This window comes from Podarcis cretensis (assembly GCF_951804945.1).
Source record: "Podarcis cretensis genome assembly, chromosome: 7".
Taxonomy (NCBI): domain Eukaryota; kingdom Metazoa; phylum Chordata; class Lepidosauria; order Squamata; family Lacertidae; genus Podarcis; species Podarcis cretensis.
Window position 1 is genome coordinate 70,261,168 of NC_137176.1, and position 27,979 is coordinate 70,289,146.

A 27,979-nucleotide genomic window follows, 5' to 3' on the forward strand; every position below is an offset into this window, starting at 1 on the left:
GCGCATGCGCTTGAGGGGGTACGTTTTGTTGCTCGAGCGAATTCTATTTAAAAAGTGGCTCTCGGCGGGGCCACCTGTAGGGTTTCCCTCAGCGGCGCCGGTTCAAGGCCGCTCCGAGCGGCGAGGGGCGGCGGCAGAGCGTTGCTGGGGTCTCTCTCCTGTGGAAAGGACGTTGGAGTGGCGGCGTTCGCTGGGGAAGGAAGCAGGTAGGAGCGTCCGGTGCCGGGCAGGGGATGCTGTGTGTGGCCGTTTGAGGATAACGGCAGGAGGAAGAGGGAGGGCGAGGAATCGCGGAGGATGGATGGGGAGGGCTGTGGGAGATCTGGGGGGGGGGCGAGTCTAGGGTGACGCAAACGGGGAAGGTGCGATGGTGCTAGAGGCAGCTATAATTGGTAGAACAGGCTTCATAGGGGGGCAAACAGGTGGTGGTGTCAATGTATGTTTTTCTTCCTTTAAAATAAAATTAATTCTGATTTTTCTCTCCAGTAAGTTCAGGGTATGCTTTTCTCTGACTGTCTTCACAGCAACCCTGTAAGGTAGGATAGATTGTGGTGGTAATTGGCCTGAAGTCACTCAGCTACAAGGGTGTAGCCAGATACCCCCCAAATCAAGTAAATAAATAAAAATACTCAAGTAACTGACCAATCGTGTCACATGGAGCTCAGTTCTGCCCCCCAACATAAATCCTGCCCCCCCCCACAACATAACTCCTGGCTATGCCTGTGCTCAGCCACATGGTCATTTGAAACTGCAAAAAGCCTCAAGGGTATATATTACATGGGCAGCATACATGAACAGCTGTTATCTTTCATGCTCCTTTTCCTACCCCCCATGGGTGTAGCCAAGGGGGGCAGCTGGCCCCCAATCAATTAAAATCAATACAAATTTGAGGTTCTGCCCCCCCTAACAACAGCCTGCCCCCCTAACCAAAATCCTGGCTATTCCCATGCCACCCACCCTCATTGCTCTAAGAGTGAACATAGGGGTGTGACTGCTGTTGCTAAGGTCAGTTCTTGATTTTTGTGTGAATTGGGGCTAAGGCTGTAGAAATTACTTTGATAAAGGGGCGCTGGCTAGGCCCTTAAAATATTCATGGTACAGGTCCCTACCACAAATTTGTATGTGCTTTATACAGATAGATACAAATTTAGACCTCTGGGCACATTTAGATGGTTGGTGGCTGGAGTCTTGCCAGCTCTGTGCTTTACATCTATGCCCAGATGCCCTGTAAGCAAATAAAAGCATTTTATTTATTTATTTTAATTTATTTTTTAAAAAGGAGAGAGAAGGAGATTGGGGACCCAACACAAATGATCCAGTCATTTCAGACTTTCATATAGAATAAAGCAGAATACCTTCAAAATGTTGTTATTTTGGGAGCTTGCTGCATGTACTGAAAAAGTGAGGCTTGCCTCCATGGTGTTGTGAAACTGCGTACGGCAGGGCCTAATCTCAGGAGATGGTGATCTGAAATTTCTGAGCTTTGTGGCTCACTTCAGTACATAGCAACAGTTGCTAGTGGATTATTTATTTATTTGCTGCAACCTGTTTCTTTTTTTTAACTGTAGAGGGCATTGTCCTTGAATTATTCTTTATAAAAAACGTATTTCCCCATTACAGTGCTGAAATTGTGTTTTGATGCTACGTTGTAGGCTCAAATGATTCTTGTTTTGTTTTTTAAGTTTCAAAATGGTGATGGGTCAGAATTTTCTGGCATCCCATTTTCATGGGAAATTACAGGGTTTGTTTGTTTGTTTTTTAATTGATGCTGACATTTTGCATTTGTTAACCAGTACACGGTAAAATACTCAGTTTTCTTATAAACTGTAGCATTATAAACCATGTTCAAGAAATGAGCTTGTAGGTATTCTGTATGATTTGCATAAGGAGAACAGAAGGTAAATAATGTGGAAAATCTCTCACAACAGATAATTCACAAATACACAATGTTCTCTGAACCTATGATTCTCTAAGATCATCAGTCACATGATTTGCAGACAAGATTCAATCAATGGATTTATTTATATGCAGAAGGGTCTGAGAAGAATTCTCACAAATAGGATTATGTTCAGTTAGTCTGTATTATGGAAAAAAGTTTGACATTCAGATGGCTGCCAAATCTGAATGAACATAAACATTATGAAGTCTGTATTTGGCATGTTGTAATAAAAAGCAACTGTTATTGCAAATACAAATAAGAAAACAGTCACTGCAAAGATTTAGAAAAAAACCCAGAATTATACATGTGAAAAATTCTGCTGAGGAAATTCTTTTCACATAATCATGTTTTTTTTCTAGCAGTAGCTATTTATACATATAAGCATTCATAGTGCATAAAGTACTACCCACACAGAAAGTCTTGGTCCTATAAATTGTTCCATTTCAATGGACTGAAGCTAGAAGGATTTAAAACAGGTGCATATGTAACATAAGAGATTATAACACATTATTCAGTGAGCTTATGCAATTTCAAAATATACATGAACACTGGGAAAATTTAATTACCGTTTATATTTCCAGTTATGAGTGCTGACCAAGTTTCATGCTTGTTAAGCCAAGGAACAACAAAAACATATCAAATTCCTATTGAGCATCTAGACTACAAATTCATTGAAACATGCAAAGATGTTAAACATTTGGAAAAGATTCTTAAGATATTAAGGTAAACATTTAAATTACATATTTATTTTATTATGGTTTACATATTTTTATTCGTATTAACTAGAAACTAACAAGGCCACCACTTCTTTTGTAGACCTTGTCAGAAAACTTGTTTAAAAGCTAAATATTGTAATAATTTTAAATAAGTGAAAATAGTTTAGTCTTGCTAGCATGGCATTAGTATAAGATAAATTGGTTGTTTAGACTGAGAAGGTGATATATTTATACTAGCTAAGGCTGGGATATTCAGATTTAAGATTTTACAGATCTTTTGGTCATGCAGAATTGAGCCATTGAATGGTTATTGAGCTTAAAAAAGCAATACAAAAACAATACAAAATGTAGCAATGTCAGCTGTAAACTACTTACAAGTCTAGAGCAAATCAAACAAAAATAGTGGAAGTCTTTATCTCAGAAGGGGGGGGGGTGTTATAACAACTCCTGAAGTTAATATTTATGGTTTATGCTTTAAAAATTGCTATTAGTGATATCTAATGTTGTATGTGCGGAGGTCCACTCATCCAGCAGGACTTATTCTTTCTCTGCACTCTCTCTTGAGTTTTCCCTAACCTGTCATAGCATATTTTGAGGATGCATGGGGGCTACAGGGGACAGAAGAGAATTCCTGTTGTGCTTACAGAAGCTCGTATAATGTCACATTTATTAATTTTTAGATCTGGTGAAGAAGGCTTCTACCCTGATCTTGTATTATTTTGTGAAAAACGCATTGAGTCTTTGGCTCCAAATAGCAGAGCTCTGCGAAGAGATAAACCTGCAGCCACTGCTTCTGATTTTACTACTGCGGAATGGCAAGAAATAGAGAATGAAATGAAGGTATTCCCCTTCTTCATTCTGTAGCATGCTAATTTTGTATGTGACTTTTAAATAACAAATAGTTGTTGCCTGGTAAAAAAAACAATTTCAGATTTTGAAATATGTTTATGTTTTCGATTTCTTTCAGAGCTGGATTACCGAAATGAAAGAAGATGAGTATAAAATGCGGTATGCTACAACGGAAGTATTCAGGGAGAAAGTGGAAAATTTGCCACCAGTTCGTAGTTCAGATAGCTCTCTTCCTTCTAGACAGGTGGGAATCTGTGTTTCTATACAATATTCAATATCTATATATGATTTTTTTAAAAAATGTGTTGTTGGCATCTGACTAAGTCATACCCTGAAGGAGACCCAGTGAAATCATGGCCAACTTGTCCCTATTTCAGTAGGTCTACTCTGAGTATGACTTGGTCATATATCAAATGGGAGGGGGAAAACATCTAATAACCCTGGAGAGAAGTACTCCACAATAGAACATTTTGTCACAGGACCCTACATTTAAATTCTGTGAGTGCCAATCGTGTAAAAGGAAGCTATCAGTAGGTTCAGGGCATCTCAAAGGTTTGCAGAAGTAGGAAAAAAGGACAAACAAACCCCAATCAGCCCAGTGATGGCAGAGCATTCCATGCCCACTAACTGGAGGTGAGGAATGGAAAGCTGGAGGGGGAGGGGCTGGATTCTTGATGAGATAGCACTCTGTGCTGCAATGGTTAATTGCAAGTCCCACTTGGTTATGTATGTTTGCAAATGATATGTTTGCAATTCTCATTTTTTCCCATATGAGAATTTTTAATATCGAAATATTGAAATTTATTCTTAGTTGATAAGCACATGATTGTAGAAAGGATAGCAAGTGATTGAGTTACTTACTGAACATATGTGAACTCCAAAACCTCAGTTTGAGCTAGCTAAAACATGTTATAATGCTCATATTACATGAAATGAAAAGTAACAAAACAAATTCTTTGATGAAGCTTATTTTTTTATATCTTCTCATTCTAGAGCAAAACTTCAAGAAATGGTGTAGTAAAGAATAAAAATGTACCAAGGGACTATAGAGAGTGGGATAAGTATGTCAGATACCTTCTGCATATTGTTTAATTCAGTTATTTTCTAATGTTCTATTTAGGTTGGTTTTGAAAAAGGAAGGTTTGTTTCTATGTTAACGTTCCCTTGAAATTCTCAAAATCTCACAGGGCTAACTATAGACAAATGGTATTCGAAAGTCTAATATTAATGGAGAACTTTACACAAAAATTGCATGTTGGGAGAAAGCATTCTAAATATGATGAGTTGTATTCAACATCATGCTAAGGCAAGTATTTGATTTGTGCAATAATTTTTCCTTGCACAACATCTTGCTTGCCCTGCCAATATCCTCCTTAAATTGTGGTGCCCAGACCAGGACACAGTACTCCAGGTATGGTCTTTCCAAGGCAGAATAGAGCAGTACTATTACTTCATTTGATAGGGGCACTATACATCCTAGAATAGCATTAGCCTTTTTTGGCTGCTGCATCACACTTTTGACTCACATTAAATGAGTGGTCTACTAAGACACCTAGAGCCTTTCCCACATCTTATTTTTGTACAGCTGATTCTTCCTACTTAAGAGTAGAACGTGCCCACTGCTGCAGGTCAGTTGGTTAGAGTGAGGTGCTGATAATGCCAAGATCATGGGTTTGATCCCTGTATGGGCCACCTGCATATTCCTACATTGCAGATTAATGGTCCATCATATCCTTAAACTATGTAGGTGTGAAGTCTTGCTATAGTTAAACACACATTTGTATAATTTATGGATGTTTATTATTATAATGTAAATATATTAAATGCTTTTCCATTTTTTAAGGTTTGATGTGGAAAAAGAATGTTCCAAAATTGATGGTTATGAGGAAAATAAGAGTAAACCCAGCTTTAAAACAACTAACAAAGGGTTACCAAAATCTGATATAGACACAACAGGTAGGTTTTCATTCAATACTACAGTGATTTTGGTTGCTGTTGCCTTTTATTGAAAAATAAGAAATCTGCTACTCATAGGAATCCCTGTTTTCAAAAATACTGTGACTTGATGCTCATATAGAATTATGACAATTTTATATGAATTTGTTTTTCAGTATTGTATGCATTGTCAGTAACTCCTGTATATATCCAATGTCTGCCTATCCTTTCCCAGAAACATTTACCCCCACTTTACCATGTTACTTCAAAATTCAGTAATGTAGTCAGTACTGCTGGATTACAGTATTTAAAAATCCTGTGTTTTTGATTGCATAATTCTGCTAAGGTAGTAGATAAATCAGCAATATAGCTAGAAAACATTTTTTTGTAAACAGGGTTTTAAAATGTTATAACCCTTACCTTGAAAAAAATAGTATACCCTTAAACAATAAAGCAAAAAATTCCAAAGTGTAATTTCAACCACTGTATAACTGCCCACTTTGACTGCCACTAGTATTTCAGGATCTCAGAGGTGCTTCCCAGCCTTGTTACAGGAGTTCCTTTTAACTGGACAGACTAATAATTAAATTTGTTACCTTCTGTATACAAAGTATGTGTTCAACTATTGAGATATAGCATGTTGCCTGAAGTGGGTGGAGACTCAAATCAACACAATAGAGCACTTGTAGATTGTGTCTTTTACAATATTCTCTCTCTCTTATTATTTCTCTGTAGTGTTAAAGAGAAATTTTGGTTTTGCCTGCAATTTTTCTTCCTTTAATATGTAATAGATATTTTCTAGGTTTGACTACAAAGGAAAAAATCTTCATTGCTAATCGTGAAAAAGAAAAAGGAAATGAAGCATTTGTTACAGGAGACTACAAAGAAGCCATTATCTACTATACTCGGTGAGTCATCCATAGTAATTATTAGCCTGCTGCAGTAGCAATAATAATAATAATAATAATAATAATAATAATAATTTATTTATACCCTGCCCATCTGGCTGGTCTTGCCCAGCCACTTTGGGCGGCTTCCAGCAAAATATTAAAATACAGTAGCAACCTGGATGCAAGGCAGGCATTAATATGTAGTCTTAAAAGTTACAACTTCCACTTAAAAAATCATTTAGCTGTTTCACTATCAACTTCGTTATTTAAAAGGGGTTTAAACAAAATTTGTACTAGTATACATATATCAATTTTATGATATGCATTTTTCTGTGTATATGTTGTTTAGCCACACAGTAACCCTCACAATAAGGCATTCTAGACTGAGACTGTGTACTGACAAAAACATCAGGAACTTGAAAGTGCGACATGACACTATTTTTGGCCTTCTTATCCTGTCCTATCAGGTAGCAAAAATGGCTTGGACGGATCCTGATTGTATTGAATATGGTATATATAGATGCCTTCTTCCTGGTGGTCTTTGCAGTTGTCCTGGCTTTGTTGGAGGTTTGAAACCTGGCATAACTGTGGGGATGACTCCCACCCTCCTCCAGTTCCAGATTTGTAGGTGGAGAACTAGAGTTTGTTTTGTCACTGGACAGCTGATGTACTTGATATACCTCTGCTGCCCATTGCCCAAATGAGCCTATGCCAACCTTCACCTCCAAAGCCAGAGAGAAAACTTGTGCTTGTTTTGGTACTAGGCAGCAGAGGCACTTTGTGAATCTTTAACTGCCCACGGCCAACATGGCAGGCCACAGCCTTCGTCTTCAGCTTGGAGTTGGGGGTGGGTGCAACTTAGTTTGCTCTGTATCTCAGTGCAGTTGCAGGGGATTATCCCAGCTCTACCTTCACTTCTAAACTGGAGAGTTCATCATCGTTGACATATGTAACTTTTGCGATGACAAGGGTGACAGGCAGAATTGTAGATCACTTGGCCTTTCTTACATGCTTTATCATATAGTCTTCATATTATAATAGCTTTATGACTTGTAGTCAATTTTCTGCACTGAGTTGCATGAGATCAATAGAGAATGAAAATGGTTAGGTAACTACGGAAAATAATTTGTCCCTCTTTAGGCCTTTATGTGTATTCTTTATCTTCCTTTGCCATTTTCATTAGCAGATGGGAGGCCTCACCCACTCTGATTGGATCTTTTACTCTTTTGACCTGTACTTGTTTTCATTTGTACTCTGTACAGTACTGTAACACTCCTATCTTTTTCATTCTTGGGTCTTCCGGCTTTACTTTGTAACAACATCCCCGCACCTTGGGCTTTAAGGCGTCACCTGACTCTTCTGAAGTGTCTGTGTTCATTTCAGCCTGCCTAATGCCTCAGTATTTTGCAGGAGCATATCTGCCTTTCCCACTGTGGCTGCATACAATAATAAAGCTCAGGCAGAAATAAAACTTCAGAATTGGCATGTTGCTCATCAGGATTGTGAGACAGTGTTAAAAATGGACCCTGAAAACATAAAAGGTAAAATTAAAGAAATCACTTTTGAGAAATTAATGCTAGCAAAAAATCTTTTTAAATGAATGGAGCAAAATCAGCATAGGTGACAAACACTGGTTTTTGAAATTTGTGGATTGCATTCTGTGGAATAACCGCTCTCAGTTTTTTATTTTTCCACTACTGCTATAGCGGGAAATGAATTGTTCAGCACATAGTGGCTTAGTACCCATGCTAAGTGCTTTACATGGTTTAGTGGAAGGGAATTTATGGGGGTACAGTATCTGTGATTTGCCATTAGAACCCTGAATATTTTCCCACTCATCTCCAATATTCACTGTAAAAGCTTGTATCCCTTCAATTCAAGGTAAATTCCGAGACAGGGCTAGCCAGGCGATGGTGGGAAAAGTTTATTCCAAGCAACAAGAGTTCCCCTTCCAACTATTAATCAGCTGAAGGAAGTTCAGTCTACTTTGTCTAAAGCAATTTATTGCAATCCTGACAGATGAAAAGTTGGCTTTTTTCTATACAATGTAAAAGGAAAGTCCCCACATGTCTAGGTACTGCCTTTTCCTAGCACCAAACTAAGTAAATAAAAAGGGAGAATAACAGAGCAATCCTACAGAGATCCAGGGAAGCACAAGTCTAAGCACAAAATAGGACATAAAGTGGTGCTGGTGGACTTATTTCCTTTATTCCTATCAGTAGGAGGGAAGTTATGCTAGTTCCAGTGTTGGCATAGTTTGTATAAAACTTGCCACTACTGCAATGAAGAGGCATCCAGGAGTGGAACTCCTCCACCTGGTGAGGAAGGGATTCAGGATTCCGCAGCTGCCTTTCCTGGGAGTGTAGAATTCCTCCTGGAATTATGCTTACACCTTTAAGAGATAGTTGGCCTCTCCCACTCACAGCAACTGTTATCTCTTTTGCTCTGTTTTCCCATGACAAGTGATTGTGTACAGATACAACATTTTGAATTTATGTGTCCATGCCATGCAATTATCATACATACATATACCATGTGGGAGACTTTTTATAGTGTGGTTGTTGGACTAGGACCAGGGAAACCTGGCTTCAAGGTTAGCCCACTTTACAGATCATTTTGACAATAAAACTGGGGAGTAACATAAGCCAACCCAAGGTCCTTGGAGGAAGCATAAAAATATAATGAATAAATAAGAAACAATGCCATGTTACATTATATAGGTTATTGCAGCTGTAATCACATCTCTTTTAGTGGGTTAATTTTTGGTAACAGATTATACTTTGATGGGAGACTGGGACAGACTAGAAATTTAGCGGAATAATTACAGTATTAAAATAAGGGTTGAGGATCCTTTTTCAACCTGAGGGCCTGTAAAGAAGGACTGGTGATAGGTGTGGTTCAGGAGGGGGTGTGGCCTTGGGAGAACCTCAGGGGCCAGATGGAGTGGCCTGGAGGGGGCTGCATTTGGCCCCTCAGCCTGAGGTTCTGCATGCCTGTACTAAAATGGATCCTTATATGTGAAGATGGTTTGTCTGCGTCAAATTGAAATTATTTTTAAACCATTCCTCTTTATTACAAAGTTATATTGCAATAGTTGCAAGTTATTATATAATTAATGCAGAATTATTTTACATTTCCACTATTTCACATTATATTGACATATTTATTATGTAACTTAGAATATTGCAATAAAATAATGCATTCTTTATTGATCTGCAGCTTTTATGCGCCGTGCCACTGTTTACACTAATCTACATAATTTCAAAGCAGCTGCAGAAGATTTGAAGAAAGTGTTACATATTGAGCCAGAAAATGCTATTGCTAAGGTAAGTATTAATTGTTAACTTCATGGACGTATTGTAAACTATGGATACCATTTGTATTAGACATATTTACTATTGAAAGATGGTACACAATGAAATATATCTAATACAAATACTGTATTTGATACAAATACTGCCATCCCACAGATGACAGCAGGTTAAACTGGTTTTTCAAAAGGGAAAAAAGCAATAAGTTTCCATCAGCTGATCCAGAGTGGAGAGCCCACCACTCACCCAACTATTACAATACCATATTTCTCCCAATTTTGATGCTGCTCTGCAAGCTAAGTTATCTGATTTGGAGGGAATGTCACACAGAAATAATCTGCACATTTTGAGGGTTCAAGAGAGATCTGAGCAATTGATTACCTCTGTGGTTGTAGCCACTCTGTTGTGGATATTGCTATGGTTCTGTACACTGAGTTGGCCAATTGCAGCCCAGTTCCTACCAGAATGAGTATCTCAAGTTCCAGTGGCATAGCATGGCTTTCAATAAATCCTGTAGCCCTCAGCCAGTGGAGTACAAGATTGCTGGCTGAGCCATTTGCAGCAGATTGAGTGGGACAGTCTGGTATTGTGTATGCTGGGGATGTGGTATTGTGAGTTCATTGGCTCCCTATGTGGGTGTTGTCACTGGCACCATCCCTGATTGGTGGGCTTTGGTAGTGTTTCTCTTGACACGGAAGGCATGTCAGCCTGCAGCTTATTTTCCTCACTCTGGTTTAGTGCAGGTGACCTAAGTAGCACATACATGTCAGGAGAAGTATGGTAACGTATAATTGCTCCACACAATTTATATTTATTTATTAAATTTCTATACCACCCTTTGTCTGAGGATTACAGGGTGGTTTACCAATTACACATGATGAATTTAATATAGAAGATATTCTAAAACAGAGTCTAGTTTTTCTTGCCCTTTCAGTAGCTTAAGTTGGTGAATGATCTTTGTGCCAAACTGAGAGAGAAATCCTGAGCCAATTTCTAATGATGAGCTATAGTCAGTCTGGTTCCAAAGGCCATCTTGATAGACTGATAGTAATGAAAGCATCAAACAAACTGTATTCAGTAATATCAATTGTGGTATTAAACCAGTTGCCTCATTCAGGATTTTAGACATTTCTACTTTAACAATCTCCCACTACAGATAATTTAAAGCACCACTCCCAATATAATATCCCTACATTTACAACTGTATTACTTAAATTTATTTGAGAACTACTATTGTACTGAACAGGTTATTTTTTAATAAGAATTTCCTATAGAGGTAAATGTACTTTCAGTTCTAAGTACTTTGGTTCTGATCTCACTTCCGACACTAGGTTCTCTAATTTTCTCCTTTTGCAATTACAGTATTATGTAATGTTTGAAATGTTGAGTGTATCTTTCAGTGGTGGAAGAATTATTATTAAAATAAAATAAATATTGCTATATTACTACAGAAAAACTTGTTGGATATTGAGAAGAAGCTGAAAGAGTTGGAACCTATTTCTCAAACTAATAGCAAGGGGAAAAAAATACTTATTCAAGATATAGAAGACTCAGATGGTGATGAAGAACTAGGAGGAAATGAAGCAGAATGTGAAAATGGCAGTGGAGATAAAAGTAATTTTAACTTGTTAATTGTTAATGGAAGGACATGGAGCTGACTGTAGTGTCACCTCACTGGAAGATAGTACTGCACATCATCCCAGTCTTGAGCAGTGTGAGATTCCAGGGGTTGCAGGCACTTACCCAGGGTTCGTGTTTCCTTCGGAATGAGGCATAGTGGAGACTGAGGTGTCTTTATGATATATGTTTTATTTACACATATATATGTATACCTGAGCCTACGATGGAGGGGTTCACAGCATTAACATCCCAAGAGGGTCTTGCTTCCCTGATAGCTGTGGCCTGGAATTCAAACAGAAATCAAATATCTCTCTGATTCACCAGCTTCCTAACTTGTTTGTGTACAGTACTTAGACATACTTTCAATCTGTAATTTTGCACATTATTCCCCACCCACTCCAATTTTCCTTTAAAAAGTTTTCATAGCATAACCTTGAACAGTTGTTTTTCATATGTCTTTTAACAGTAGATTTGCAGACAATGGAGCTATTTTAAGAGGGAAACTCTCATAAAGTTGTAGTCTTCTATTTTTGGTTTAAGATGGTATTAAACAATTTTGTTTAATATTTTGTGTTTAGATAAGTAAGAAATAAATATGTTCAATATTGCAAGTTTTACTTTTAAAATCTGGAATTATTTGTTTTAGGAAGATGCTGCAAAATGATTATTTCACCTTTTTATGATCTCTTTAAAATGTCATTCTCTTTAAGATGATTATTTCATACTATTATAGGGGCTAACAGAGATAAAGCATATGGTAAATCTGTTTATCTGCTATACATTTTATATATTGAATATTCATCAAGTTTCTAAAACTGATCTCCAAATTGTTCACTTTAAGCAATCTATTCCTTTTTTTAGACAGTAGCAAGTGAATACAGCTCTACTAGTATAAAAACTGTTAATTGGTTTATCCAGTACCATTTTGGCCCCTGCTATCTATTCTAGACCATTTGGATATGAATAGCAAGCCTTTTTGAAATAAAGGGTAGAAGAATTTATCCTTACCTTTTAGTGGACCTGAAACTGTATGTGAAACTTCACAATACAGAACATGGCTTAATCTTTTTATATGTTTGATATAGTCTCAAAAAGGTAGGTTGCAACTGTGACTTGAAATGCAGTTGTGATTTGCTGTCTAATTTGCTTGTCAGGCCAAATTTTAAGTTGAGCATCTAGTATTTAAAAGGTTAATTTCAAGGTGATTGTATACCATTCAGAAGAGAGTAGTGCCAGTTCTTAAAAAATACTGATTTGACAGTTTTAAATTCCCACGATGGCAAACCATTTATACTTAGCTGTGCAGTCTAAAAAGACTGCAGAAAATGTTATCTTTCATTGAATTCATTTCAGTAAGCTAATATGTGTGATATACCGGTACATGCTTTTAATCCACCCCTCCTTTGCTTTTACAATGGTTCCTTCTGATGATGCAGTCTAACCTAGCCGATTAACTTCCTTGTAGAAACTGCTGTGCTAGTGGGAGGAGAGATCACAACTGAGAAGACAGAAATGGGGAATGCACAAAAGAAGTTTCCCAGCAAAGGAGATGGCTGTAAATGGGAACACAAGGAAGCACAGAAGCTCAGAGACCCTTTGGAGAATAGTGTCAAAAAAGGCACACCTGAAAAAAAGACAGCCACGGTTTTACGGGATTCTGAAAATGAAGTAAATGGCTATCTGGGCAGTGACAGAAATAATAGTGAAAACAAGGAAGTAATACAGAAAAATGCTGAATCTTCAGCAGCTGGAAAAAACAGTTCTACTTTGCTCCCTTCCACTGCAGCAAAACTGAAAGCTGAAGGAAATGAATTATTTAAAAATGGACAATTTGGAGAGGCCGTCCTCAGATACTCAGAAGCAATTGAAAATGTAATTAGTTCTGGTGAGTTATATCTTTATGCAGTTCTTATGGTGATTTTAAAATGTATCCTTTCTTCAATTAATATATTTCTAGGAGAAAGCTGAATTTCTCTGTAATAATTATGTAGTTGTGAAAATATTCATATACAGTTGACATGAGAATCAGATTTATTGTGTAGAATTTCAATGTAACTGAGTTATGGCTGCATATTAAAGCAGTAGGATGTATTTATAGATGATCCACTAAAAAAAAGATCCTTGAAGCTTTGCTTCATCAGCACAATTGCACTACTGCAATGCAACTTACAATCTAATGAAGTGTTTTATACTAATAAAACTTGATTTCAGTGATCATAATCCACTGTAATTTTTTGTAATTTAAGGAATCCAAAGTCCAGAGGATCTAAGTATTTTGTATTCAAACAGAGCAGCATGTTACCTAAAAGAAGGAAACTGTGTTGACTGCATTCAAGACTGTAACAGGTAAATACCAATCTTACGCAGATAAACAATTCCCCCCCCCCATGATTAAAAGAGCATTTAACCTTCCTTTAAAGAGTTTAAACAGTTTGAAATGTGTAACCCCTATGAATATGATAGTATGTGTTTCGTCAGAATGTGTTGGAAATCACTTCCTTGCTAAGAGGGAGGAAGATGAGAAAGACAGTTAATATTTCTCCAAGTTATATAAACATGTAAGGTTGGTTTGAATGTAAAATTAAAGCAAGTTCATTACAGAATTGTATGTTAGTTCCTATAGCTATTAATGTATTTTCCATTTGATACCTGAGCCTAGAATTATGTTTGATATTATCCAGAACGTTTTTAAGTAGTTGCATCACAATTGCAACATGATTGCAATTGTGTTGCAGTGGTTCCCAGAAAACACATTATTGGTCTCTTACGTATGGTGCAGTATAGGGTATAGTTCTGAAGGCAAATGTCTTGAATCCTTTCTCTCATCTAGAACATGAGGGGAAGGGTGTAGCTCAGTGATAGAGTATCTGCTTTTGCAAGCTGAAAGTCCCAGGTGCGGTTCTTGGCACCTCCAGACAGGAGTGGGAATGTTCGCAGTTTGAAACCTAGGGAAGTCGTCATCAGTCTGTGTATACAATACTGACCTATATTGACTAATGATCTTACTCAATACAAGGCAGCTTCATATATTCCTAACTTGCTGCTGGCTTTTCTAAAATGTATCCTCTTATACAGTGAATGTATTTAATCAGTATCTAATGAGTTAGACATAGCAGCAGAGCTATAGCTGTCCAGGCCTTGCCTTGTTAAATGTAGACATTAGGCGGTCAATGTATTTTATACAGGGGTAGCCAGTGTGATGCCTTCCAGGTGTTATTAGACTGCACTACCTGTCAGCCTCAGGCAGCATGGTCATGATGAGGAATGATTGGAGTTGTAATCCAATAACGCCTGGACTCTGGAGGATGCCATGTTAGGATTTCTGATTTAATTTCTGTTTTAATATAGTTAAATTTCTGATTTAATAAGCATTTTTGGATCACAGTTTTCTTTAATAGCTCTTGAATCTCACAGGCAACATATAATTCATAATTGTTAGGCAACTCACACAAGCTTTCAGGTGTCAGAGTTGTCCAAGACAACTAATCATTGTTATATAAAAATAAGTACAAAATAGGTTGGCATCTTTAATTGCACCAACTTTTGTTGGTTTAGAAGTTTGAGAGTTTCAGAAGTTACAAAGAACTTGTAGTAATGGGTAGTGATAACACTGGAGACAGTGCTTAACTCTGTCATTACTCACTGCTCAGAACTCTGCCTTGAAAATAATGGACAGATAGTGTAATCATAAAATTCTTTTCTGAGAAATTTTTGTTACTTAATGCTGAATGAGCTAAGAAGGATGAGCGGTAGAAGTAGGGACCAGTTTTAAATATTAAAACTGTATCCCAAATTACTGAATGGTGAGATTGGTGAGACTATTTTCTAAATATTCTCCAGGGGAGGAATGGAATTATCTGATGCTTCAGAAGGAGCTCAGAAAAGGAAATCACCAGTAAATTCTTTGAGAAATTTCAGCTGAGCCACTCACTCACCTGCTGAAGTTCCTCACCACTGAAACTATGAAGATAGGCTTGAAAGTTGTGTGCAGTGCTTTAAGTCTTAGAAGGCAGAGAGTGGGCACAGCAGGATTTCCAGAGCTAAGAACCTTGGTTTGGTGTTTTGAATAACTCTTGTCCCTCCCTATGATTACCTGACACATAATAAATTATGCAAACAGAGGAAATATTTCTAAACAGTCTTAATTTGCATAATTTATATAAGCCACAGAATTCAGCTTTTTTTGATTCAAAATGTTGATTTGAATTGAAGTCCTACCTAGCATTGTTCATATTATTACATAAATGCTTAGAATTCTCAGAACAAATGCTTCTCCCTCCATTATAAAAATTCCCAAATGTTGGATGTTACTCTTTTATGATATCTTTATTAAAGCTACAGAGTTCATCATCATATGGGATGAACCATTTGTAGGTAAATTCTGTATATATCAGTATTGTGTATCTTCATGTAGGGGTGACAAATTCAGGTAATATTACTTGTAAAGATAATTTGGACCAAGTAATTGGCAGTTGTGTATATTGCAAGGAGACAGTAATAAATAAATACTTTTTTCAGCTATTAGGCTCTGGGTATACAGTGGTACCTCTAGTTATGGACTTAATCCGTTTCAGAGTGCTGTTCACACCCCCAAAAGTCTGCAACTAGAGCACCTCTTCTGCGCATCACGGTGCAATCAAGCACTTATGGGCATGCACACGTGGTGAACCCGGAGTAAACACTTCCGGGTTTGCCGCGTTTGTAAGCTGAAAGTCTGTAACAAGAGTGGAACGCAACAAGAGGTACCACTGTATTTTGTACCTGTACATACTGAATGTTATGCAACTATAACAATCTGCAAGCTATATAGATATAGATACAGATGATGACAACAACAACTACTAGTACTAATAATAATAATACAATTTATTATTTATACCCCGTCCATCTGGCTGGGTTTCCAGGGATGGGGAATCTGTGGCCCTCCAGAAGTTGTTGAACTCCAACTCCCACCAGCCTCAGCCAACATGGCCAATGGTCAGGGATGATAGGAGCTGTAGTCCAGTAGCATCTGGAGGGCCATAAATTCCCTACTCCTGACCTAGATACTACTTTAAGCGCGATAACCATTAATCCTCTGAGTTGCTTCTCTGCTAATAAGTATCACTCAGTTTAAATCTGTCTCTTATCTATATGATTAATAGACTTTCCTTTATATTGTCCCAATATAAAAAATAATACAATAAAATAGCAATAGACGGCTTGGTACATTATTTCCTTTTCCTTCGATTTATTTTAGGATAGGCCCATATCTGAAATATACATGTTTATAAGCGTATCGAAATTCTGCATGTTTTTTGTGTGTTTTTCTTTCAAGTATTTGTAATAACTTCTGGCCATTTGTCCTTAGTGCACTAGAACTTCATCCATATTCTCTGAAACCTCTTCTGCGTCGAGCAATGGCCTATGAGTCTATGGAACGATATCGGCAGGCATATGTTGATTATAAAACAGTACTACAAATAGACAGTGGAATCCAGGTAGCAAATGACAGTGTTAACAGGTAAAACCATTTATAACATGAACATAAAATTGTAGCATACCAATGTGGAACAGACTACAAGCTTCAGTGTCAGTTCATCTAAATGGACTTCATATACTGATCTGTTGAATGGGGACCAAAATCTTTTGTGGCCAGGTGCCTGTTTAGTGATAATCTAATTCTGGATATATATAGCCATATGATGGGTAGAAATAATTAAAAATGGGGGCTGTATACTGCTTCCTTTACTGCATACCCTCCTTTTAAAATTATTATTTTTTGTGCTGTTTTTAGTTGCTTTTATTCTGTTCTGTACATTACCTTGCGATATATATGTGGAAGGTGATTTAGTAAATATGCCTTATTTAGCAGTAGTGGTTTTGATGTAAAATGGTTTGGAGTCACCCAGGTTGGTGAACCTGAGGGAATTAATTATACATTTGTCTGGAGAATGTAAGGATTTAATGGCTGCATGACCACCATGGGTCAGTCTCAATCATTATTGAGCTTCATGCTTCTGGCAGGTTATAATGTTGATATGGTGTTTTGTACTTGACAGAATGATGGGTTCTAGGGAACTTGATGTGGTCCCCTTATAATGAACAGATTGCTGCCTCACAGTGTTAAAGTTCACTGGGACCTCTAATCTCTGCAGGTGTGGGGAACCGATTTAGAACCGTTTGCCTGGGAATGGATGCATCCAAATGGATTCTTGGTGCTTCTTTGGGAGTTTTCTATTTCCAATGTCTAGCAGTCCTGTTGGACCCCTAGCCTACCTCTAGAATGGGGAAATGACTAGGGCAGTTGACATGATTGCTTCTAAATCTCCACTTCACTTTTTAAAGCCCAGCTCCACAATTTCTGGGATGATTGAAACAGTGAAATAGCAGATACATCAGCTAGACACACAGTGGTGAAATATTCAAAGTGAATCCAACCCAACATGGACTAGAGCCCATTTTCAGACTCTTTGGTGGTACTCAGTGGTAGTAGTAATGGTGGCTATTAAATGTTACTGTTCCATCATAATTTGGTCCATCTGATTTTGGCAAGTGTAGCTTTTCTGAGTGGTGAGAGGGCATTTACCCTTACTGTAACTGATTTCATAGAATATTATAAACATATAATTGTAAAGTTTGAAGGGACCACAAGAGACATCTCATCCAACCCCCCCCCCCCTTTCAATACAGGAATCTTTTTGCCTAATGTGGGGCTGAAACCCACAACCCTGAGATTAAGAGTCTTATGCTCTACCAACTGATCTGTTGTGTACACTTGTTTACAAGACATTTCCTGCATGAAGTCGCTCACTTCCACTCTGTCTTGAATGCCATAGTAATTGCAGAATCATTATGTGCATTTAGAACTCTTGCTCACCCTGTTATTATGGATACACTTCAGCTTGTGCATCATTGGAGGTTTGAAGCCTACAACAGGCAAGGATAGATTGTACACATAATAGCCTTATACCTCCAAGGATCTTGCAGCAAGAGGTGGAACGATTGGTTGGGTGAATCAGTAAATGCTTCTTTGAGAGAAGGCAGGAAAGGAAGTTATGGTGAAAAGGTGACTGGCAATGTTTTCTTAGATGCCACCAGTCTGGGCAATTAGTCGTCTGTGTCCTGCATACCATCTAGTGATGGCCCCCAGCAGCAACAAATATTTATTACGGTTGTAAACCAGCATAAATGACACCCAAATTCTTACATTTCTGGATGGCAGAGGGTATCTAGATCCTTTTCAGTCTGGTTTCTTGTTTGGATTTGGGATAGAGACTACTTTGGTTGTCCTGGTAGGTGAGCTTCATAGAGAACTGAATAAGCAAATGGTGTCCCTCTTGGACAGATGATTTCAATGACTGCTGAAGACTTATGTTTTTGCCCAGGCTTTCCCTGACTCATAAAGTTTTACAAATCATCCAGATTTCTGCTTTATTTGCTTTTATGTGTTTTTCTATTTCTTGTGGGTTTAGGTTGTGTTTTTGTTTTAATGAAATATTGTTCCTTTTTAGACTGTATACCATTAGTTTTTTAAAAATACTAAGTGATATATACATACATGTTTTTAAATAAAATATGCATATAATCTTGTGCAACATCCTTTTCTGTGGATGTAACTCCCATGTTGCTGGGGATATTTGTACGAAGAAGCCTGCATGTATTGGAGCAGAATACCATTGCAGAGGTTTGCTATGAATGCAGCTTTCAAAATGAAACCATTTGGCCTAAACATCTTGATTAATGTACTACTAAGTTCGCTTTATTGCTGTGATAACTGTATTGGCACAATAAATTTAGTTCAGTTTTAGTTTTCCCGTAAATTGATCTCTAGTGTACTGCCAGATTTAATCTTAAGATCTGTACTGTACATTACTGTATTAATAGGGAGCCTTTAAGAAAAGTGGTTTGTTGTTGACCACTCAGTTACGTGTTTCTTGCACTAAAGGCCAATTATTAATGTACATAATATACCTATATGTCTGTCACCACTGAAAGTCTAATATTAGTTTTGAGGAACCATAATAATAACCCCACTTCACTTTTGGGACACACTACTTGGAAACTGAACTGACATGCCAATTAGGGAGCTACTTACCAAGATCTGCTACTATAAAGGTTTTTTCTTTTCTTTCCTAGCCCACTTTGGATGTTATTAAAAACATTTAATTATTAAAAATAATAATTTTCAAGTTATAAAACTGCTTATATATAATAAATAATTCCCTTTTATTTTTGTCACCTGAGATGATCATACATGTCTCTTAAGTGCTATCAATTTTAGTTCATGTTTTAAGTTTTATTAAATATGGCTCTTGTGATTTCTCAAGATACTATTTTTCCATCATTTCTCCAAACAAGAGCTTAGTTCATAACACTGGAATTTTAATGAGTTTACAGTTGGAGCTTTGTAAGAGTTTAACATTCCAACACTAAGTCATATGTGCAATATTTCCATTTTATCTTGTATTCATCACACTGAATTATGTTTTTTAATGTTCAATCCACAAAACATTGTAGGCCATACAATGTATTTTAGACTAGCTTGGATAGCCTTTTGTACTGTGGTGGTCTGGCTGCAGATGTAAACTATTTGAAACTAAATCCTGTGATATTTAAAGAAATAAACAGTGTTCATGGCATGTCCATCAGCCTTTGAAAAGTGCTTGAGAGATTTGTGTCTTGATTTGGTTAAACAGAAAATGTTTTATTCCATATTTGCTTTGAGAAATGGTGGGAAGCACCCAGTGTTAATAGACCCACTGAAAACCTTGGGCTTAACATAACTTGCTCATTGATTTCAGTTGTCCTGCTCTGAATATGACTGACATCAAATATCACTGAATATATTTAATTGGGGCTATGTATATTCAGGTGTTTTCTGTCATGTGAAATAGATGAAGTAGAAATTGGAGGTCATAAACTTAGGATTTCCATTCTTTTCATCTTATATTTGCATTTAGATGTTTTAAGAATTACTCCAAATACCTTCTGCTTTCTTGCTTCTTATGATGGCTTCTCCTGCGTAATTCTGAACACATGGACTCCCCAGCCCCTCTCTAGGTCTTTCTTATGCTTTTGCTTCACTGCTTATTGCTCTCTTCCTGGCAACCCATCTCCTTATTTCAGCTGCTTCCTTCTCCTTCTGGTAATTCATTTTCAGCTTGCAAAGTATTTGTTTCTGCACTATGTGAAATAGAATTAAACTAAGTTGACATAGTATTATAAAACCTGAGGTTTGAAATTTGATTCCTATGAAGTAATTATTGAATACCTCAAAGTATATGTGTGGAATGCTCCTAGCAATACAGCAATACAAAATAAACAGAATCTGATTATCTTGGGGCTGATTTGTGTGTACTATGAAGTGGTCCTCACTGGGTCTGAAAGAGAGAAACAGTTCAATGTGGCTTTCATGCTTGTACTTAGTTGACATATTCAATAGATAATGTTATTGTTACTAGCATTCTAAAGATAACATGGGTATGGATAATAAATAAAAACAGCTTAATGTGATTTTTTAAAAAAGATTTTAAAAAACTTGAATGCATACCATTTAAATTGTTGCAATATTTTAATTACCCAAGTTTACTGCATTTTATTGCCGTCGGTGAAAAAAAACAACACCTTGTTTTTCTCTAGGATAACAAGAACTTTAATAGAGGAGGATGGCCCAAATTGGAGGGAGAAGTTGTCCCCGATTCCTGTTGTTCCAGTTTCTGCTCAGTTACATTGGTGGGATGGAGGAAGTGTTACTGCAGAGCCAAAGCAGAAGAAAAATGCAGCCAGGCATGGAGATCAACAGTCACATTTTCCTAGTATGTGTAACATGATTGCTGATAAATGTTTTATTTGAGAAAGCTTAATACTTGGGAAATTCCTGCTAGTAACAAAAGAGCTCTCACTGCAGTGTACTTGCATGGGCTGTGGGAGGGAGTTCTTAATTTTTGCTTCCTCTACAACTTCTTGTTCCCCCAAAGCCTGGATTATCCAGTGAAAAGCGTGATGGTATGAACTTGCTCTTAAGAAATAGATCCATACTCTATGAATTCCAGCCTTGCTTTCTGAATGCCGCAAAACTAGTGCATGAATGTTCTCCCTACTCAAGTTTGCTGATGACTGACAATCTCTTTATCTGTTTGGAGAAATAGATGAAAAACCAGAAGAAATGTTCAAGTCACTTAAGAATAAAGGAAATGAATTTGTGAAAAAGGGTAACTATGAAGAAGCATTGATAAAGTACAATGAATGCATCAAAATAAATTCCCAGGAACAGACTATCTACACTAACAGGTAAGGAGAATTTTAAAACACTATCAGATGCAACCCAGCTTATTCAAATCAGCAGGCATTTGTCATTCATTTTAGTGGGAAATTGATTTTGTCCAACTTTAATTTTGTAATTGAAAGCTAGTTTCATTGCAGTTCTGTTATATGAAAGTCTATGCCTTTATATTAAGACGTTTATACTCTGCTATGCAGAGAGGACCATAAACATCTGGGCACACAATTCTCATATTGCCTTTCCAAATAGTACAGTCATACCTCAGTTTTTGAACAGCTTAGTTCACGAACAACTTGGAACTCAAATGCTGCCAACCCGGAAGTAGATGTTCCGGTTTGCGAACTTTGCCTTGGAAGCCGAACGTCTGGCGCGGCTTCCGATTGGCTGCAGAACACTCCTACAGCCAACCGGAAGCTGCACCTTGGTTTTCGAATGTTTTGGAAGTTGGACAGACTTCTGGAATGTATTCTGTTTGAAAACCAAGGTATGACTGTATATCAGAATCAAACTTAGGTTGGCCATTTAGCCAGTCTTATAACTACAACCATACATATTTCTTAATATACAAATAATGGGACTTTGAGAATTGGCCTCAGGGTTCTATGGGTGCTACCCTATGTTCTTACAGTGCTTTTTCTTTTTTCTCTATAGGGCCCTTTGTTACTTGAAACTGTCTCAATATGAAGAAGCCAAAAAGGATTGTGATCATGTTCTTCAGATTGATGACTCTAACATAAAAGCTTTATACAGAAGAGCTCTAGCATACAAAGGATTACAGGTAAGAAAAGAGTTTTAATATAATATAATAATAATTTATTATTTATACCCCGCCCATCTGGCTGAGTTTCCCCATCCACTCTGTGCGGCTTCCAATCAAGTGTTAAAAACAATACAGCATTAAATATTAAAAACTTCCCTAAACAGGGCTACCATCAGATGTCTTTTAAAGAGAAGATAGCAGCTTATTTCCTTCACATCTGAAGGGAGGGCATTCCACAGGGCTGGAGCCACTACCGAGAAGGCCCTCTGTCTGGTTCCCTCTAACCTCACTTCTCGCAATAAGGGAACCGCCAGAAGGCCCTCAGTGCTGGATCTCAGTGTCTGGGCTGAACAATGGGGGTGGAGACGCTCCTTCAGGTATACAGGACTGAGGCCGTTTAGGGCTTTAAAGGTCAGCACCAGCACTTTGAATTGTGCTCGGAAACGTACTGGGAGCCAATGCAGATCTCTCAGGACCGGTGTTATGTGGTCCCGGGAGCCACTCCCAGTCACCAGTCTAGCTGCCGCATTCTGAATTAATTGCAGTTTCCGGGACACCTTCAAAGGTAGCTCTTAACTTGCTCAGTGTTAGCTATAGCATAAATGATAACATTTAAATTATCAAAAGTTTGAAGGAGGGAGAATTCCTGTTGTTTGAAGAAACAGAAATGGAAAAATGCTGACTGCTGATTTAGAGGAACACTTTGTGGTAGTCACAGCATCACTTGACCTAGTCTTAATGCCAGTTCTTACTATGTTTTGCTATGTTTCATATTTATGAGTATTTGTAAATTTTGTGATATTTCCAGCTATTCAGTTTATAAGGCCCATAATTGACTTTTTAAACATTTCAGAACTACAAAGCCAGTATTGATGATTTGAAGAAAGTTCTTCTAATAGATTCAAATATTGATGAAGCAAAGAAGGAGCTGCAGGAAACAACACAGTTGCTAAAACTGAAAAATGAGCATACAGTCAACGGGCAACAAAAGCAAAGGAAAAAAATTGAAATCCAAGAGGTATTCAGTTAAAAAAAAATCATGTACTGGGCATATAAGTGTGTAAGATTCAGACCTCCTTATGAAATGTCTGGATTGAACTGCTGAGTTCTCAAGCACTTTGTGGTAACTGGCAAGCTAAGTAAGTTGTGCAAGTCAGTTTTAGACCTGCTGGTTGTGGGGACTCTTTTCTGAGAAAATAGTGGAAGGCTAGAACCAGCTAGTCAGTATCTTTGCAAATCATGCTTAGGGTCTTCTGGGCTTGTGTTTTATTAACAGGATCCTGTTTTGTTTGATGTTATAAACAAATGTGACTAGCCACCAGCTGATTATCACATAGTAAACACCATATTAAATAGTTTTGGCTTACTTATTGCTTATTATACAGCAGTCATAAAGAGAATCCCATTACAGTACTAAAGGAAGGTAATTTAGAATGTTACTTATTACATCCAAAATATTTGTAATGCTTAAAATCTTGATGCTATATTTGAATTTAAGATGCCCTTAGTCCCATTGCTTCCTTTTCTATATTACAGGTAACTCACAACTTGGTTTGCATTCAATTTTATGTGCTTGGCAAATTTTCTTTAAAAAAAACTAATTGTGAAAATTGAACCACCCTGAGATGTTATGATCAAGAGTGGTATATTAACTATGTGTTCATTTTCCTTTTCACTCAAAAAGGGGTTCCCAATTAATGATAAATGCCAAAAATGTTTCCCCCCCCTCTAATTAAATGTTTAAATTTTGCCTCCAATTTCCTCCTTTGTGCATATAAGAATCTATCTGCTGTGATCGTATATTGAGATAATATTCCAAAATCCTTTTATTATGTATCCATTGGCCCACACCCAGTTCTGTATCTTCAATTTCCACTTCCTGTTGTATTTGCCATGTTTTTTCAGCCTTATCTAGTACTGACTCTTCCTTTTGTGTTTCTCTTTCCAAAAAGAATGCCAGAGATTTAATTGCTTTATCCCTAGGATCACTCCAAGTCATAGGTCAAATTCTTTCTCTCTCAATTCCATCGATGTCAGATTATCCAGATCTTTCTTCATTTATGTCATTTTTGTTTTCCAAAATCTTACCTTCATTTCTCCAAACACTTGTATAGTGGGTACTTCCATTTCATCAGTTGTTCCTTCTAGTTTTGCCATAGTTTCATCTCTCAGTCCTGCCAGTTCTTTGTCATCTTTGCCTCTATATAATTTCTGATCTTAATTTCCATTTCATTAATCTCTGGTATAATTTCATTCCCCATTTTCATTTTCTGTGAAGCTTTATTATTATTATTATTATTATTATTATTATTATTATTATTATTATATTTTATAATGTATCTAAAACAGAGAATCCTAACAGATTAAAAGATGAAAAACATAACTATAAAATAGGAATGAGTAGCACGTTAGTGTTTACTTGCACTTTATTTTAACTATCAACATTGTTATGCAGTTGCCGTTGAGTCAAGATTATTGTCGAGTGATTGAGGGACAGCAAAAGCCCAAATCAGCAAGTGGACAGGGTGGAAGCTAGAGGGAAATGCCCTGGATCAAGGGCCACCAACATTGCTTTGCAGGTGCACACGTGATCACCAAGGGCTTCCCTGGCATCTGCAGGGTCGCCTCTCCTCCACTGAAATTACTGTATTGGCCCAAATATAAGCTGCACCTTTAAAATTGGAGGGAGTGGAGACAAAAAGAACCAAAATATAAGGTGTTCCTGACTGCATACTGGACGGCGGCGGCGGAGCCGTGCTGCTTTGCCAGCGACCTTTCCCCTTTCTCGCTCTCTCCCTTCCCATCCTTGGGGGAGAGGATGGGGGACTGCACACAGGACAGGCACTGCTTTGCCGCTCTCTGGATGCATACCATAAGGTCGCAAATATAAGCCACACTTTTTTCATGGTCGGAATTTGGGAAAAAAGTGAGGCTTATATCCAGGCCAATATGGTAGGTCTGAAAGTAGCTTTCTGTTGTAGCTAGTAGAATGTGTTACAGTGTGGGTGTGATGCCCATGGCAGTTTCCCTGGTTTGCAGATGTGCCCACAGGCCTCCAAAGGTTGGTAACTCTTATCCTAGACTCAGCGCAGTCTCTCAGTTCTGAACAAAAGTTTTTTGATGCTGGAGTTAACATTGAAACTGTTAATAGTCCCTCCCTCACCCAACCTCTCTGATTTTCTAAGTGCACCAGTTTGTTTACTGCTTTTAGTATACGCTGCTCTGATTGCAGACACCCCATCATATGTGCAGCCAGCTATGTGGAAGTCAGTTAAACATATAAGACACCTGCACGGCATGGGCATGCAGAGGATGAACATGAGCAAATAGGTGAAGCCAGGCATAATTTTTTTACATCCTTTTTTACCATGCAGTCAGCACCCCACTGAGAGGGATGGAGCCACCACAATCAAGCTCACCTATGTTATAATCTGGCAGCTGCACATGTGAACAGGGTCAGACATTGAATATATCATTTTGATGGTGTCTAGGACAGAATTAAAATGTCTCTTGGGAGAAAGATTTTACTAAGTTTTACTCAGGCGGCAATAATAATTTCTCTGACTGTGCTCCTGCTTATCACAATTATGAAATGTTACATGTTGCATACATATATCAAAACCGACTGGGCATGTGGTTATTTCTTTGTGAAGGTGAATGAGGAAGAGGAAGCTAGAGAGACCTGGACTTCAGAGAAGGCTACATCAAATCATGACAGCGCTAAAGGAGAGACTGACGCAGTGCCAATGAATAGTTCAGAAAAACTCATTATTTCAAAGCCATCTAATGCCTATGAATTTGGTCAGATTATAAATGTTGTGAATGTCAATAAGGACATCGCTGCTTGTGCAGAGCTCTTGACAGCGATTGAGCCAAAAGATTTACCAGCCCTTTTAAGCAACAAACTAGAAGGAGACATTTTTCTGCTCTTTATCCAAGCCCTGCAGTCGGATGTATTTTGTCAAGACCCTGGACTGGTGTACCAGCATCTTGTCCACCTGAGTAGAGCAGAAAGGTTTAAGGTAAGGAATTATGGCATTTGCTGTCAATTATTTCTGAAAATGTGCATGTTTATGAAATGCTAGCTTTTACTAGACATTTAGACAAATACCATTTGCAGATAGTATTTATAAATGCTAACCACACATTTTTTTTCCCTTTTCAGATGGTGCTAACGCTACTTAGTAAGAACGAAGTAGAACAGATTCAACAACTGTTTGATTCTCTTTCCAAAGAGGAAAACCAACAATTTTCTTTAGATGATCTGAAGAGCCTTAAGAGAGACTTTGAACTTTAAACAACTTCATTTTGGAACTGCCTCTAGCATGCATTCCCTTAATGCTTGTAGGACGGGCATATAAACTATGCAGGCTTGCATGAGGTAAAGTCAGTCTTTTACCTGGACTGTTCAATATGCTGTACATTTTTTTTTACAGTACTTGCACACTGAAAAATCTGCTCTTCCGTCTTGTATATATTTTATCCTACAGAGTACACACGCATGGCTTTATAAGTAATGGGCCTATTCACTTACCATTTTGTTCCTGCAATTATACAATGAGATCGGGAGCACAGGACTCAGGCTTGCACATTCCCTTCAGAGGGGAGAGAACACATGAGCCAGTGAGGACATGGTTCTCTGGGACAAATCAACAGTTTCTAAAATGTGGGTCCCATATATAACAGTATATCTAATAATCAGAATGTATTCAGTGACATCAAGCTGTATTAATGGGGCTGAATATAGCCACCTATGTTGTATTCCCTTTCTTGTAATACAGGAGTGTCTTCTAAAGATGCTACTATTTCAGAAATGTCTTTGGACATGTAGCATTGATGGAGAACATCTTGTACAAAAGTTCCATTGACAGAATGGAAATTGTGCATCATTATCTTTCAGTGGGGCTTATGCCGAAAAACAATCCTAGTGCATTTGTGCCTACAGCCGCTCTGAGCCTGGCCTTGGCCGGGGAGGGCAGGGTATAAATAAAAATTATTATTCTTATTATTACAGCCTTCATTTTTTTCCTGCTAGTCACATCTAACTGCAGTGCAGCTGAAACCTACCTTTCTTTCCATCAGTCGCCGATGCACTTGGACAAACACTTGCATCTAGCTCCAATTCTGTGTGGCTTCAAAGGAAAACACTGGCACACTTAAAATTCAATGCTAACTTAAATATATGCAGTAAAATGCTTTATGGCACTGAATGTGTAAAGTTACATCCGCACTTTGGTAAGCAGGTTCCAAGAAGGGACAGTTTGGTCATCTTCTACTTTGTGTCTTCTAGGTATACAAAAATCATTTTATATGGCTTGTGGACTACTGGTGAACAGCAAAACGGGAGCAGGATAGACTATGTTGTTAAATGTTTTAAAGCAATAGAACTGTTATATTTTTAAACCAGAGACTCGTAATTTATTGTTAGTGTGCATATCAAATTTTATTATGGGAGGGACTGCTCAGGTAATTGCACTATTTTGAAGGTGAAATTAGTCAGTGACTTTCCCCATTATTAAATAACCTATGTATGACATTTCTGTTACCTTAAGACTTTAACCCGGTTGAAAGTTGTTTCCTTGAAGAACCCTTACAGGAAAATATTTAAAAATAAATATATTTGGCATATTTGTGTTTTTGCCTTTTCATTGCCCTAGCGTAGCAAGACAACAGTTTTAGGATGCTTTCCACACTG

General features: G+C 37.6%; 2 protein-coding genes across 7 annotated transcripts in view; one reads left to right on the forward strand and one right to left on the reverse strand.

Moving 5' to 3' along the window:
- Positions 1 to 27,910, forward strand: SPAG1 (sperm associated antigen 1). 3 transcript variants are annotated; one of them, XM_079984813.1, is made up of 19 exons: positions 1 to 18; positions 2,521 to 2,662; positions 3,336 to 3,495; positions 3,623 to 3,748; positions 4,498 to 4,565; positions 5,348 to 5,460; positions 6,242 to 6,347; positions 7,740 to 7,870; positions 9,549 to 9,655; positions 11,092 to 11,254; positions 12,726 to 13,145; positions 13,507 to 13,606; positions 16,611 to 16,763; positions 20,882 to 21,057; positions 21,385 to 21,532; positions 22,176 to 22,302; positions 23,138 to 23,302; positions 25,938 to 26,306; positions 26,450 to 27,910. In XM_079984813.1, the coding sequence occupies exons 2-19, from the start codon at positions 2,523 to 2,525 to the stop codon at positions 26,579 to 26,581; spliced, it is 2,904 nt and encodes a 967-aa protein (XP_079840939.1). In that variant the 5' UTR covers positions 1 to 18; positions 2,521 to 2,522; the 3' UTR covers positions 26,582 to 27,910. The 3 variants fall into 3 exon arrangements, with proteins under 3 accessions (XP_079840939.1, XP_079840938.1, XP_079840940.1); XM_079984812.1 differs by lacking the exon at positions 1 to 18 and adding an exon at positions 31 to 206; XM_079984814.1 differs by lacking the exon at positions 1 to 18 and adding an exon at positions 33 to 206 and having other exon boundaries at positions 21,391 to 21,532.
- The window catches only part of RNF19A (ring finger protein 19A, RBR E3 ubiquitin protein ligase), a 57,384-nt gene continuing 40,834 nt past the window's right edge, over positions 11,430 to 27,979 (reverse strand). Inside the window, exons 14-16 of one of the 4 annotated variants that reach the window (XR_013841084.1) lie at positions 20,514 to 20,622; positions 20,228 to 20,425; positions 11,430 to 11,542 (exon numbers count right to left, since the gene is read on the reverse strand). The gene's annotated coding sequence lies outside the window, so the exon portion shown is untranslated. Of the gene's footprint in view, positions 11,543 to 20,169; positions 20,426 to 20,513; positions 20,623 to 27,979 lie in introns of those variants that run through there. The other 3 variants (XR_013841085.1, XM_079984818.1, XM_079984816.1) reach the window with 3 other exon arrangements.